The following is a 15,485-nucleotide window of genomic DNA, read 5'->3' as shown; positions in this document are numbered from 1 at the left end:
CAGCCTCCCGAGTTCATTTGATTCTCCTGCCTCAGCCTCCCGAGCAGCTGGGACTACAGGCGGGTGCCACCACGCCCGGCTGACTTTTTGTATTTTTAGTAGAGATGGAGTTTTACCGTGTTAGCCAGGATGGTCTCGATCTCCTGACCTCGTGATCCGCCTGCCTTGGCCTCCCAAAATCCTGGGATTACAGGCGTGAGCTACCACACCTGGCTGGGCCTTCATGGTTATTAAATGTAAATACAACGGGGCTAGGCTCAGTGGCTCATGCCTGTAATCCCAGCACTTTGGGAGGCCAAGGCAAGCAGATCACTTGAGCCCAGGAGTTCAAGACCAGCCTGGGCAACATGGTGAAACCCCATCTCCACCAGAAAATACAGAAATTAGCCAGGTAGTCTCTGCTACAGGGTTGAATGGGAGGATTGCTTGAGCCTGGGAGGTCACGGGTGCAGTGAGCCAAGATGGCACCATTGCACTCCAGCCTGGGTGACAGAACAACACCCTGTATACTGTATACAACTGCTTAGATATGTACATGATTAAAGACAAAAGGGATCCTTCCTTGGTAATAGAAAATTTGGGTTAGGAATGCTCCATCCCAAACTGATGAACAACTGAAACTGTGCTACAAATGGTGAATCTCTACCAACACATTCCCTTGGCTAAGTAGGAAGAACAAGGGTGAATGGGTCCGAATTAAGCTGAAATCTAGCTGAAGCACTCAACATTGATTCATTCCTTGGACCAATTACTTACTAAATCTCTATGAACTGGTATCTTGTTTGTACCATGAGGTTGCTATTTTAAAAATTAATGTTACCAGCTGGGCCTAGTGGCTCACGTCTGTAATCCCAGCACTTTGGGAGCCCAAGGCAGGTGGATCGCTTGAGGTCAGTTCGAGACCAGCTTGTCCAACATGGCAAAATCCCGTCTCTACTAAAATACAAAAAAATTAGCTGGGCATGGTGGCGGGTGCCAGTAATCCCAGCTACTCGGGAGGCTGAGGCAGTAGAATCACTTGAATCCGGGAGGCGGAGGTTGCAGTGAGCCTGGATCGCACTATTACACTCCAGCCTGGGCAACAGAGCAGGACTCAGTCTCAAAAAAAAAAAAAAAAAGTTACCTAAAAATGCCTGGGATATAGGAGTCCAAATAATGTTAGCAGTAAAATAAAACCAGTATTTTGTTCCCATGAAAAAAATACATATACAAATCTCAACTAAGTCCAAAGTGTTAATAACATTTTGATAATTATTCAAACATTTTTGAGGTTTTCACTGTTACACATGCTGGAGTGCAGTGACACGATCATAGCTCACTGAAGCCTCAAAGTCCTGGGCCCAAGGGACCCACCCTGCAGCCTCAGTCTCCGAAGTAGCTTGGTCTACAGGCGCACATCCCCACACTCAGATTTTTTTTTTTTTTTTTTTTTGAGACAGGGTCTCGCTGTTGCCCAGGCTGGTCTGGCCTCAAGCGATCCTCCCATCTTGGCCTCCCAAAATGTTAAGATGACAGGTATGAGCCACCATGCCTGGCCCAAAGTTTCTATTTAAAAATTTTTCTATTTTTAAAAACTCACGGCACAAAAACTGTAGAAAAGAATATTTTATTGAAATAGTTTCTCAATTAACAATGAAGCAAAGTACAACTTGACTCAAACCTGTCCAACCAGCATCAACTGCTACTGAAATAATTCAAACATACAGAAGAGGTGGGGGTGGGGTGAGGGGTGGGACCCTTAGGCCCCATCTCTGCCAATGTGGCAAAAAAAAAAAAAAAGGAAAAGACAAAATGACTGACACAGCCAGGTTCATTCTTGTCGTGGACCTGGGGTGGCAGCCCTAGCTTCTGCTACAGACGGAATACTGGAGACGGGCTCCCTAGGCATAGGCATGGTGGGTCAGGGGTCCCCATCCTAGCAGAGCGATGCACAGAGGAAGGCCAGCCCTGACCCTCCTCCTTCATCCACAGGCCTGCCTCGGAGAGAGGGAGGTGGCATCTCTACATTCACGCCATGGTCTCTCCTTTCCCCAGGACCTTGGGATAGGGGCTCACAGTAGAAAGCACATTTGGTCAGCCCAGGGGTCAGGGGGTGAGGGAAAGGCTCTGTCTGGGAGGAGCACAACAGCAGAAGAGAGGAGGAGGAGGCAGGGAGTTACAGGAACCTGGGGTACCAGGCTGCTGGAAAGATGCAGATTATGACAGAGCTTGCAGGATGTGGGCACCCCATGCCAACCTCTCTATGTGGCTTTCCTCTTTGGAGAGGTGGTGGACTCCCTTCTTCACTGTGTCCCTCCCTCCTCTGGCCACTAGGGGTCGGAAATACGAGTGAGAATCCTTCCAGATTTACTTCCACTAATCCAGAGGTACAGGTTTTTAGGCAAGGGGCAGAGAACTGCCCAATTTGCAGCAGGAAGCCAAGGAAACCCAGGGGGAAAGAAGCTGGATGGGAACGGGGGAGGGAGGCTCAGGGAAAGAAAAGCCCGCAGAGGGAGGAAAGAGTACAGATAGGCACTCGGAAACCAAACCTGGTAACCGAGGCTCTGAAGACACTGGCCTGAAAGAATGCTGATCGCATGGTGGGAGAGGAAGGGAGGGGAGGAAGGATCACCAGAGAAGAGTGGAAACTCCCCAGCAACCCCAGATACCCTTCCCATCACCAGGACCCATCAACCACTGGCAGCCATTCTCTCCCTACCCACAGGCAAATTAAGACATAATAGTGATTTTTCCCAAATTTAGGGCCTATATGGGTAGGGAACAGGGAGTGGGGCTGGGGAAGAGAACAGGTTCCATTTTTAACCACAGAGGTACTGCAGAAGGAACCAGTGAGCTGTCTCTCCCTTCCCCTTCTCCACACCTCCAATCACGGGTGAGAAAGGAACTCCAGCCGAGGGCAGGACCTACCCCTCCCCCCACCCTTGATGTTTAATAAATAGAAGTAGTGGGGGAAGGGGGTGGAGATGAATGGGAAAAACAGAGGTGGGCGTTATAGTTCGTCATTCTTCAAAGGCCGCTTCTGTCCTGTCGATTGTTCTTTCTGTTCAGGCTCTGTTGGGAGTTTGGGGGAGCAAAGGAATCACGGCAGGTGAAACAGAGGAACCAACCCCAGTTCTTTGCAGAGGATTTTCTGAGACCCCACCAGGCTTCCCACTGTAGCCCCAGCTCCACCCTCACCTGCTCCAGGACCTCCTAACTCCAAAGGCTCAGTGTCTCCTGGCTCCGATCCTGCTTTGGAAAGGAACAGGTTAGTCTCCTCAAAAGGGAAGAAGAGGCTAAGGGAAGGCTGGGCCAGTTTTTCCATGAAGAGCCACCTAGTAAATATTTTAGGATACATGAACCACATTTGGTCTCTTTGCCTACTCTTTTTTTTTTTTTTTGAGACAGAGTCTCTGTTGCCCAGGCTGGAGTGCAGAGTGCAGTGGCGCCATCTCAGTTTACTGCAATCTCCGCCTCCCAGGTTCAAGGGATTCTCCTGCCTCAGCCTCCTGAGTAGCTGGGATTAAAGGTGTGCGCCACCATGCCTGACTCATTTTTTTGGCATTTTTTAGTAGAGATGGGGTTTCACCATGTTGGCCAGGATGGTCTCGAACTCCTGACCTCAGGTGATCCACCCGCCTCAGCCTCTCAAAGAGCTGGGATGACAGGTGTGAGCCACCGCGCCCAGCCTTTTTTTTTTTTTTTAAACAACCCTTTAAAAACGCAAAGGCCATTCAAGCTCATGGGCTGTCTAGAAACAGGCTGTGCCCGCCAGTTTGCCTAGCCCTGGGCTAATGCAACATCCACGTGCTCAACCATGGTTGCTCCAACTCACCAGTCTCTACTTTCTCCGGTTCTGAAATGGGCTCTGCATCTTCAGTCTGGCCTGGAAGGAAACCAGGGGTAAGACACAGCCTCAGGAGGGAAAGGAGGCCATCTCTCTGTCCAGCAGAACATGCAGCCAGGTACCCTGCCCTCACCTGCTGGAAGGATGACCTTCTCCCCCTGGTCACTGGCACTGGCGTTGAGGGGTGGCTCTGCCCGGGTCCCATTCTTGTCTTTGGGCCGAGGCCGGGGCTTGGTAAACTTGGCCTTATTGAGCAGATACTGCACCTCTCGGTCCAGGGCCATCATCTTGGCCTCAATGTCTTTTGAGAGCAACACGGGCTTCTCTGTGGCGGGCAGCTTGGCCTGCTCGGCCAGAGTTGCATTCTTCCAGGCCTGTGGGTGAGACCAGGAGAGGCTCCGAGCTAGCCATGGAGAGAGCAGACATCTCTGTCCCAGATGGAATCACACCCTCAACCAGCCTCTTCCCTCAGACTGCAAATCACTGCCACCCCTGGCCTCAGTCCCATGAGGCTAACAGACTCCTCAGAAGGGTATTATAAAGGTTCTCCACAACGAAGTCCCAACCTGCATGTTTCTGGCTTACATCCTACTACTCTGGAGTGACTGCAACTGAACAAACCCCTTGAATACTCCTTTTTTATTTTTATTTTTTGAGACGGAGTCTCGCTCTGTTGCCAGGCTGGAGTGCAGTGGCACGATCTCAACTCACTGCAACTTCCGCCTCCTGGGTTCAAACAATTCTCCTGCCTCAGTCTCCCGAGTAGCTAGGACTACAGGCACGCCCCACTATGCCCAGCTAATTTCTGTATTTTTAGTAGAGATGGGGTTTCACCATGTTGACCAGGATGGTCTCGATCTCTTGACCTCATGATTCACCTGCCTCAGCCTCCCAAAGTGCTGGGATTACAGGCATGAGCCACTGTGCTCGGCTGAATACTCCTTTCTTGACTCTCCACTTCTGAGCTGTGGCTCAAGAGTCCCCACACATCCAAAACAGTTTCTACTTCACATGCCACATCAGTCTCACCTAGCCAAACCCTGGACCATGTTCTGACCTAGGTCAAATCCCAGCCCCTCAAAGCAGCTTTTTCTATCCTCATGGCATGGGCATTTTGCTCCTCCAGTCTGATGACTCTTATGGCCATGGCTCTTGCTTGGGACTAATCAGATGTGGGCTCAAATACAAATATCTTTTGTCTTCAGATTAGATGCTAAGCCAGGAGGCAGGGGTTGCTGTGGCTTCCTCTCTCCGCCTCTCCCACAGTACCTAGGATGGCAGCTAAGTATCTGGTTAAGTATTTATGAAGTGATTACCCAGGTCTCATTGATGACTTTCTCTAATGTTGTCATCTCCACCTCAGTGAAGATCTGGTCCATCTCTGGGATGAGCCTGGCCCCCCTGGAAGGCAGAAAGGAGACCATTAACTTCAGAGGGAGAGGGGTCTGGGGTGTGGGGAGTGGGAAGCTGGGAGGAATGAGAACCTGTGGCCTGGCAGGACTGCATACAGGGTTCAGGGGCTGCTTACTTGAGGAACATGCTGGAATGGTTGAGGAGATTATCGAGGGCAGACAGCCGTTCGGGCCACTTCTTGCGCTCCTCTACCCGAAAAAACAGCCCTTGGCACAGCTTCCTCAGCTCAGCCAGCTTCTCCTTCAACATCTGATGGATGTGGGATTGGGCAGAGGGGTGGAGGGACGACAGCAGAGCCTGGAGTCAGCCCCCTGTCTTTCTTTATGGGCTCAAGCCCCGGCTCTTCTCTCTCTCTCTGACCCTGGGAGAGGAAGGAGAGCTCCCATTCCACCTGCCATGTCCTGAGAGGCCCCTCACCACTGTGGTGGCTCCAACACCCTCATCCTCCAGCCAGGTGGATGCGGCGCTGAGCTTCCCAGAGATCTCCTCACGCTGCTCCTCTGTGGACACTTCCTGGTACTCGGGCTGGTACAGCTTGTCCTGGGTGGGGGACATGCAAACACATGCACCCGCAAGCCCAGGGGCAAGGCCCGCAGAGCCAGGCGTAAGCCCGCAGGGGCTGCTGCCTCCTGCCCACTGACCTGGGTCTCAAAGATGAACGCTTCCAAGCTGTTGGCAGCTTTTTCCCGTTCCTGCTTCTCCAGGTCTCGGAGTGTCAAGTCCTGAAGTCTATGGGACGAAGGAGGGGTAGGGATGAGGGAGAGAGCGAGTGAGAACTTGAGACTCTGGGTCAGACAGCCCTCCCTCCCAGGGCGCCATCCCACACCCTGCCCACTCTGCCCACACATGTACACACCATCTGTCCTCACTTACTTCTGCACCGACTGAGCCAGCTTATCCTCTGGCAAGTCAGGCAGGTCCAGAACGACCAGCTCCACCCCAATCTCCTCAACCATTCGCTGCTTCCTGGCAGGCTTCTGTTTCTTCTCTCCCTCTGGGGCTGGAGCGATGCCCTCAGGCCCTGCCTCTGCCTTCTCACTTGGCTTCTGGGTGGGAAGAGTCAGGGGTGTCAGGAAAAGCCTCTGCCCTCCTACATTCTCCATGGGGTCAGATACAAGGCAGTTGCCCGCTCCCTTAGTCTCTGGATCCACACTGGCCTTCCTCTGCCACAGCTCACCTGGGCCTCAGACTTGTCCCCATTTTCTTTTTCTGTGGCCTTTTCTCCCTCGGGGGCTGCATCTCCCTTAGGTTCAGGGGGCAGGGGCTGAGAGCCATCCTCCACCGGGGCCTCAGCTTCCTCCTTGAGCTCCACCTGCTCTCCAGGCTCATCCTTGCTCCCCTCTGCAGGGCTCTCCTCTTCCTCCTGGGAAACACCGCAGGCGTCCCACGGACCGATCAGGAGCAGAGCCTCCAGGCAGGCCTGGCTGAGCACCGCTGACCCCATGGGGGTTCCATACAGGTGACCGCTCTATGCAAATGGTCAATGGCCTGCTTGGACTGTGACAATGTAGCTGGACAAAGGAAGAGAATCTGGAACAAGGGGAATGGGCCTTGGGAGCACCGGTCAAGAAACAGTTGAGAGCCCAGAAGATCCTGGGGAGTGAATGGTTAACATAACAGGGGCAGGTGTGGCCTACCCTCACCCCCTTTCTCTGCTGCTACCACCTGCATCCCCCACTATCCTCCATGCTCCCCTGGCTCCATCCTGAACTCACCTGGACAGTATCAGTACCGTTCTCCTTGGCATCTGGTGTGGTACCGCCTCCAAACAGGCTGGAAATGGTGTTGCCAAGTTCTAGGGGGAAGAAAACCCAAAGACTCAAAAGGAGACCACAGCAGTGACTCCACCTTCTAACCCAAGGGCCATGCCCTGTCCACCTCCCGAACCCTCACACATTCTCTCCCGTACACACATGCATGCCCATCTTACTGGTGAGAGTAGATTCCTCTTCTGGGCTGTCCTCCACTAGTGTCTCAAATACAGACTCCACCTGAAAACAGGTTCAAAATCAAGAAACACACAGGCTAATCCACCTTTTTTCCACAAACATCCTGCCAAAGTGGGTGTCTGCTTATGCACACTCCACGCCATTGCAGGCCTAGTCTCTCAGCTGCCTTTTAGTTGGTTGCCCATCTCTTGATTAGGAGGCCTCCACGAATAGGGTCCCAGCTCCTCTTTCCCCAAAGAGCCCCCTACTTCTCCACTCAGTAACTGTATGAGCCATTACATCCATATTCCCAGATTTGTTCTTCAAAAACGGATTCCTGCTTGAGTACAGTGGCTTATGCTTGTAATCTCAACAGTTTGGGAGGCCAAGGCGGGTGGATCACTTGAGGTCAGGGTTTTGAGACCAGACTGGCCAACATGGTGAAACCCCACCTCTACTCCAAATAACAAAAATTAGCCAGGCGTGGTGGCGGGTGCCTGTAATCCCAGCTACTCAGGAGGCTGAGACAGGAGAATCGCTTGAACCCGGGAGGCGGAGGTTGCAAGACTGCGCCACTGTACTCTAGCCTAGACAAGCAGACTCTGTCTCAAAAAAAGTAATAATAATAATAAGTGGATTCCTGAGGCCAGGCACAGTGGCTCCCACCTGTAATCCCTGTACTTTGGGAGGTTGAGGCAGGAGGATCGTTTGATCCCAGGAGTTAGAGACCAGTCTGGGCAACATAGTGAGACCCTGTCTCTATAAAAAGAACAAAAAAATTTTGCAGGATGTGGTGGCACATGCATATCATCTCACCTACTCAGGAGACTGAGATGGATCATTTAAGCCCAGGTGTTCAAGGCTGGAATGAGCTCTGACCATGCTACTATATTCCAGCCTAAGTGACAGAACCAAGACCCCATCTCAAAAAAAAAAAAAGAGTGGATTCTTCAAACTATTCAACAGTTCCAAGAAATTTACAATGCCTATAAGCATTTATAGGCTATAAGGAGGTCTGCACCAGATCACCGCTTAGCTGTTTAGAGCCAACATTTTTCTGATTCCTAAACTTCTGGTTACCATATCCTAATGCCATGTGGAACCCGCTTTGGAAATGGCTGGCAGGGCCTGAGCCCCTGCCCTGCACCCAGGGTCTCCTTTAGCTCTCACCCTATCTAGACTGAGCACGCCACTCTCATCCAGGTTGAAGTGAGCCTTGATGCCCTTGGACTCGTAGTCAGGATACTTCTTGAAGCTGTCACCCACCCCTTTTAGCTTCACTGTGGTCAGATTCTGGGAGCCAAATACCCTGGTTGGGGAGGAAAGAGGAGTTCAGGGGGACCCATTCCAGCCCATCTCCCGCTCTAGACAACATGGCCTCCTGACATGAGGTGTCAGGGGCACTCCCCAAGGGCACACTCAGGAGGATGGATGCATTCTCCAGAGAAGTTGCTCATAGCTGCCCTGTTTCAGCCCTGCAGGCCCACATCCTCCCTCACCCCCAGTCCTCATTGTCCAGCAGCCACGCCTCCCTGTCCCTGGACCTCCCATCCTGCACCCCCGCCCCTCACCGAAGATCTTCAGGCCCCAGGAAGCCCAGGTCACCGTAGTTGATGTGGAAGTTGAAATCATGGCTGTAGCGGTTAAAGGTGATGACTTTGCGTTGAGGGTAGGGCCCCATCCGAGAGAAAAGTACCCGTTTATTGTGCTTCAGGCTGTGAACCCCAGGCTCCTCCTCCACCTCCCTCGTGAATTCCACCTACACAGCAGGCAGACAGAGGCATACTGTTGCACACTAGAGAACCCAAGTAGGTTCTGGGGTAAGGATGGGGGTAGGGTGGGGAATACCTCTTAGCAGAAAGACAATGGGATGAGACAGAGCAGACAGAAGGGGAAACCCCACTTGGGAGAGGTAAAGGGAGCTTGTCACCTGCTCAGTCAGGCTCACTCACCAGGATGGGGTAGACCACTGCATCTCGGACGACAAATGGCTTCACTTTAAAGGCTTTGCTGAGTGCAGCTGCCTGGTACACTGCCCCCATGGCAGCTGCTTCATCTGCATTGATGTTCTTCCCCAGCTCCTCCCTGGGAAAATCCCAAGCCTCAGCACGGCCTACCCTGGAGCATGCAACTGGGACTTCCCTCCCCTCAGCCCTCCAGCTGCTCAGCCCAAAGCTGTGCCCCAGGCAGAACTCAGCCCAGCGCTCTAGCCCCTACACTCACTTGCCCACGGCCTTCAGCAGCACCTCCTGAACTTTGGGGACCCGAGTGGCCCCGCCCACCAGGATCACCTGCTCAATCTCATCCTGCAATGGGTAAGAATGAGAGGTGGAACAGCAGACACTTAGTGCTCTTCCTCAGCACTGACTCGTCCCTTGACACCCCATGGGTTTCCTATGCCCTTTCCTACGGGGCATTCCCACCTTCCTCTACTCGCTCACCAGACTCATTTCGGCACTCTGGAGGGCCTGCTGTACAGGCCCAGGCACCCGCTCAAACAAGTCTGCACACAACTCCTCAAATTCCACACGAGTGACTTTTGCCTTGAAGTCCACATCATCCATCAGGCCTTCAATCTGGGGAAGGATGGGGACTGTCAGGGAGTTCTTGCCCAGGTCCCACTCTCTTGGTGAGTAGGACAGAAACAAAAAGAATAGGTCTTTGGGGAGGATGGTAGAGGGAGGAGCATGGGCCATGCCAGGAACGAGCAGTCTAGTTCAGTGGCAGGGTCCCCCACCCTCTACGTGGGACAAACATAGCCTCAACCAGCCACTTGTGGGCACCTGTGCCATGTGGTCAGCATTGGCACTGAGGACGGTTTTGAGCCGATTAGCCTCACGCAACAGCTTGGCCATGGCGCGTGGGTTCTCCCGCACATCCTTTGCTCTCTGACCCTTGCGCTGCTCATTGAAAAGCCCAGCCAGGTGTTCTCGAAGCCGGAGCTCCATCTCCAAGCCCCCCAGGGTGCGGTCAAATCTGTTGAGAAAAGGGAGCAGGGAAAAAAGTGAAGAAAACATGGGGTCCCCACATCTGCATAGGAGCCTGACTCTCATCCCCACATGGCAACTTTCCTTCATCTCAGGGGACCTTGTTCATCTCCAGTGCCCCATGTGTGGACACACACTCTGCCCTCAACGCTCTACAGCACAGCTGACACCTCACAGTGACCCTTCTTCCACTCATTCATTCGACAGTGTTTACTGAGCATTACTTATGTACTTCTCTCTGGGAATACAAATGTGGCAGCGGGGAGAGAGACACGGTCCCTGGTATGGAAAAGCTGAATAGTCGCATAAATGTGAAATTATCACTACATCACATGTTGTAAAGGTCAGGGGACAATGCCTGAAGAACATGCAGGGGGAGATTCAAGCTACTGAGGGAGGCCCAAGAACATGTCCCCTAAAGTGATGCTTGAGGCTGGGTGCGGTGGCTCACGCTTGTAATCCCAGCACTTTGGGAGGCCGAGGCGGGCGGATCACGAGGTCAGGAGATCAAGACCATCCTGGCTAACACGGTGAAACCCCGTCTCTACTAAAAAAAAAAAATGCAAAAACTTAGCCGGGCGAGGTGGCGGGCGCCTGTAGTCCCAGCTACTCGGGAGGCTGAGGCAGGAGAATGGCGTGAACCCGGGAGGCGGAGCTTGCAGTGAGCCGAGATCTCGCCACTGCACTCCAGCCTAGGCGACTGAGAAACACTCCGACTAGTGAACTCTGAACTCTTCAGTTCAAGTGATGCTTGAACTGAAACCTGAAGGATGAGTTCAGTGCAAGCATCCCTTGAACTGAAGAGTTCAGAGTTCACTAGCTGGAGGGGAAAGAACATTCTAGACAGAGGCAACAATGTTCATAAAGAACTTGAAGTGGGAGAGTACATGGCAAGTTCAGAGGAGGGCAAGCATCTGGGGCTCAAAGAGCGAGAGGGCTCAGGGCTCAGACAGGCTGCAGAAGGCAGGGTTGAGACAGGCGCAGGGAAAGTTTTGGAGCCAATGACAGGTTTTTAAAGAAACAGGTTAATGATCAGGTTGGATTTTAAGAATAACCCTCTAATACGAAGAAAGAAGTAAAAGGAGACGTCACCAGAAACAGGGAGATGTTTTTAATTCTGCAAATAAGAGCTGATGGTAACTTGGACTGGGTGGTAATGGTGAAGTCAGAAAAAGATGGCTTCAAGAAATGAGACAACAGGGCACATGTTCTCAGGATCTCCTGAAGGCTATGTCACAGGTCATAAAAATAAAAAAAATTAAAAAACACGACAACAAGAGTGGTAAATTATTTAACTGGAAATGACAAGAGAACAAAAACATGATTGAATCTGACACCCTACATATGGCCTGCAGCTCCATGGATTTCCTTAGAATACGTTTCGAAAGTTCATGTCTTCCAATTTTCCCAAACTGTCCTCCCCTGCACCCCAGCTTCCCCTTACTCTTTGTGAGTGGTCCCCTACAATGACTGATGGCTCAATCGGGAGAGCATTCCTGCAGCATGCAGGACAGCAAAGCAGTGTTTCTTCTCCAAGAAGAAACCCCTGACTTGAGGGTCTTCACAAGAAGCCCTCCCTGCCAAGTACCCACTTACCCTACTCCCCGGATCTGCAGCTGTGGCTGCATCCCAGCTTCCTTAGTCTTCACCATCTGGTAGGTCACAATGGTGCATACAGTGCTGCCCGAGCCCATGTCATAGAACATGATATTCTGTAGAGATATCAAGGCAACTGTCACAGGAACCTTTTCAAACTCCAGGGTGCCTGCCTGCCCACCCGCCTGCTTCCAAGGGGCTGTCTGACTCTTAACATAAAGCTAAACAGCTCCAAGAGGGGCTGGGAGGAGGCTATTGGTACATTTTGCCAAGGGCCAGCCCATGCAAACAAGATGCAAAAGGGACCAAGTGGCCTCTGTGCTTAGATTCAGTCACCCTGCATGTCTGGTCAGGCCCCCCGGCTCACCTGGGCAGTGGTGTTGATATCTTTCCGGCGGAAGACACCATAGCTGAGGGCAGTGGCAGTGTTGTCATTGATGAGCTGCAGCACTTTGAGGCCAGCCATGCGAGCAGCCTGCAGCACAGCTCGGCGCTCGGCCTGGTTGAAGAAGACTGGCACGGTGATCACTGCATCCTTGATGGGCTGCTCTACAGATGACAATAGAAGAGAGTCCCACTGGCTCCACACCTTAGATGAGGGCTTCTAATCTCATCACTAATGACATTTTGGACGAAGTAATTATTTGTTGTGGGTGCTGTCCTGTGCACTATAGGACATTTAGCAGCATCCCTGGCCTCTACCCACTAGATACCAGTTGCACCCCTTAGAAGCGACAACCAAAACGTATCTTCATATGTTGCTAAATGTTCCCTGGGAGGCAAAGTTGCCGCTGTTTGAGAACCACTGCCCTAGATCCTGGGGAGCCTGGCCATGAAGGGCCCCACCTTGACCACTCACCTGCAAAATCTTCAGCTAGAGAACGAGAGTAATTGAGAACCATGCCCAACACTTCCTCAGGTGAGAACTGCAGCTGCCTGAGGGGAGGGAAGGTAGTTGGAGCCAAGGAAAGTCAGGCATTAAGGCGGCACAATCAGGAACACACACCAATGAGGAGCCCAGCAGAGTTGCTGAGACCACCTTCCCCAACAGAACACTCACGGGCTGATCTGAAAGTGCACAGTCTGCCTCTGTGGGTCGAAAGTCAGCTCGTGCTCCGGGAAGCGGGCCTGGTAAAGAGCTACGTGGGGGTTATCTGCCTGCTTCCCCAGGAGGTGCTGGAAGTAACGCAGCGTAGCCTTTGGATTCTTAATGGCCTGAGGGGTGAAGAAGGAGCAGAGTATTAGGCTCCCAAGTCCACCATTACCTACCTCTTACATCACAGAGACTGATAAGGAAACAGACTCCGGGGGCTGCCATCTCCTCTCCTCTGCCCACCACTCTGGTGGGAACTGCTAGCTCTGGGAAGGGGGACTGCTAGCTCACCATGCTTGCTGCACTGTCTCCAAAGAATCTTTCATTTTCTTTCAGGGTCACAATCACTGGGGTTTTCCTCCGAGATTCCCTGAGGAAAAGAGACTTTGGGCCCAGGTGCCTGCAGCAGAAGGACTCGGAAGCCTCGACACTCACATACATTTAACCACTCAGACGCCGAAGTCTGCTGTGGGCACTATGACGAACACATTCACACTTGCAGCCCAGACTCCCTCGTTCCCCACCCTTAACACAGGAGCCACTCTCACTTATTCAAGACAATTTCCATGGGCACTCCAGGTTTGACGATGGCCACCTTCATGGACTCACTGCCCAGGTCCACAGACATCACTGCCAGCGTATCTGAAGGGAAAAGAGGTTTGTCAGTTAGCTCTCCCTTCCCCCACCTTCCTGAGACCCCCCTCTAATCAAAGCATACCACTTTCCATAGGTAAACGAAGATGGCAAAAGACAAAAAGGTCTGGACCTAACAACTCAAGAGACTTCTGACCAAGAGCCCCAAGCCCGCTTCCCATCACGCATCCTTCAGTCATCATTTATCCATTTGCTCCCTCTACTTGGGTACATACCACTCAGTGCCAACAGGTCTGCCAAGAGCACAGCCACCAAGGCCCAAAAGACTCGCCTCCTCGGCTTCTGCCTCCTAACTTTGACTGTCATTGTGCCCCTGAGGGAGGCGAAGAAAGAAAACACTTCAAACTGGATGCCCGGAGTGAAGGAGACAGAACCACATTCCAGAACGGAGAAGCTGTAAGATTCATACCTACTCCATTCTTACCCAGGGCAAAGCAGCCTACTTCTCCCCCTCTCCCTCCTGATGGGTACTAACCACTCTCTAATCATCCCAGCAGCGCCCACACAAAGGCCCAAGTGAAAGAGCATGGGTCCTCAGCTATGCCACATCCCTAAACAGAGAAGCTAACAGGACAAGACGAAGGAGACCCGAGCCTTTCATCCACCACACAGGCAGTGAGTGGCGCACCGCAGCACTGTGCCTGTTGTCAGATACCTGGGGTGCGGCCAGGGATCCCCGCCCAGGGCACAACCACCTCCCCACACCTGGAGCTCCCCCGCTGGCGGGGAAAGCCAGGCTGGGCCTGGACGGGAAGAGAAAGGTAATGACGTTGGGGGTGACTAGGATGGAGGAAAGGCCTGTCTCCTCCTCGGCATCCCTGCGGGTTGTCCCGCCCCCTCCCTTTCCCCACCTCACTCCCCGGCCCCGCTGTGCCCACAGACGCAGTGCCGGGGCGGTAAGGTTCCCTGCCCGGCAGGTATCCGGTACCCGGTGTTCACCTAAGCCTCACCTGACGAAGGCGGCGGCTCCCACTCCCGGAAACGGATCCCGCCCGCCCCAGCGCGTGGGGACAGACCGGGGGGCCGAGCTGCGAGCAGACCGGTGCGAGGCCGAGTGCCCGGCGTCCGCGCGGCCCTCCCTTGCGCTCCCGACCCGCCCCCGGAGCTCGCACGCTGTCTCCTCTAGGAGGGGTGGCTGGCCCGCACCTCCATCCACCCCAGCTACCTCTTGCCTCCGCTCCTGCGGCCCCAGCTCTGGGACAGACGCGGCACGAACGTACCCACGAGGCCGGCAGCACCCCCGACCCGCGCCCTTCACAACTCCCCTCGGTTTGCAAACTGTTACATTAGCCACCAACCTCTTGGCGGCGTCTGGCTCACCAGCCGGCCCCGGACGCGGCGCGCGCTCATTGGCGCCTCGGCCGCCCGGCCCTGCGCCGCGCGCCCGGCCCCGCCCCTGCCGCCCCGGCGCGCGTATCCATTGGACCACGTCCCAGGCCCCGCCCCCTCCCTTTGCCTGCCTTGTCCTAGGGGCGGCGGAGGGGACCAGCCACCGGTTGGACAAAAACCGCCGGCGTCGGCTCGGGATTGGACCACGTCACGGGGCCACCGCGCTCCACTCCTTCCTCCCCACCGCCGGCCCTGGGGCGACGGCGGGACCTTTTCCGGCGCTGGATGCTTCGCTGCCGGGGTTCGGGAGTGACCCGCGCCTGGAGCCCGTCGGGCGCACTGCAGTCTCGCACTCGGGGCTTTTCTTCCGGTCACCTGGAGAGCCCGGCCGAGGAATGGGATGACAGGCGTCCCGTCCGCAGCCCTGCGGAGGTGGCGCTTGCCTGCCGGTTGGTATTGAGGTGCCCTAGGCTTTAGATAGACGTTGGAGAATGGCTGTGCCTCCAACTGAGTCCGCCGCAACCCCCTCTGTTTTACTGAGGAAACTGAAGCCACAGAAAAAGATGTTTGTTGATGAGTCAGAGATAACCGATGCATTCGTCGCAGAATTTGGCCTAGATTTCTTAGGATAAGCCCCACTCATTTGTATAAGAATATTC

General features: G+C 53.6%; 1 protein-coding gene across 9 annotated transcripts; it reads right to left on the bottom strand.

Moving 5' to 3' along the window:
- Positions 1-1,590: 1,590 nt before the first annotated feature.
- HYOU1 (hypoxia up-regulated 1) lies at positions 1,591-14,884 on the bottom strand. 9 transcript variants are annotated; one of them, XR_004177332.1, is made up of 26 exons: positions 14,663-14,843; positions 13,713-13,810; positions 13,392-13,485; positions 13,135-13,213; positions 12,811-12,965; positions 12,610-12,686; positions 12,118-12,299; positions 11,751-11,866; positions 9,951-10,143; positions 9,609-9,743; positions 9,391-9,473; positions 9,120-9,252; positions 8,739-8,926; positions 8,338-8,476; positions 7,170-7,230; positions 6,955-7,034; positions 6,417-6,602; positions 6,113-6,285; positions 5,881-5,968; positions 5,657-5,779; positions 5,355-5,488; positions 5,143-5,227; positions 3,960-4,229; positions 3,815-3,865; positions 3,178-3,231; positions 1,591-3,051 (listed from the first exon to the last, which is right to left on the bottom strand). XR_004177332.1 is itself a non-coding variant. In XM_031652884.1 (26 exons), exons 2-26 carry the CDS (start codon positions 13,801-13,803, stop codon positions 2,990-2,992), a joined length of 3,003 nt encoding a protein of 1,000 aa, XP_031508744.1. In that variant the 5' UTR covers positions 13,804-13,810; positions 14,796-14,884; the 3' UTR covers positions 1,591-2,989. The 9 variants fall into 9 exon arrangements, 7 of the variants coding, with proteins under 7 accessions (XP_031508744.1, XP_031508748.1, XP_031508743.1 ...); XR_004177331.1 differs by having other exon boundaries at positions 3,178-3,228; XM_031652884.1 differs by having other exon boundaries at positions 3,960-4,200; positions 14,796-14,884.
- Positions 14,885-15,485: the final 601 nt, after the last annotated feature.

The sequence above is a fragment of the Papio anubis genome, chromosome 12 (genome assembly GCF_008728515.1).
Source record: "Papio anubis isolate 15944 chromosome 12, Panubis1.0, whole genome shotgun sequence".
Classification (NCBI taxonomy): Eukaryota; Metazoa; Chordata; class Mammalia; order Primates; family Cercopithecidae; genus Papio; species Papio anubis.
The sequence above is the reverse complement of the archived record's forward strand: the minus strand, read 5'-3'. Positions and strand labels throughout refer to the sequence as shown.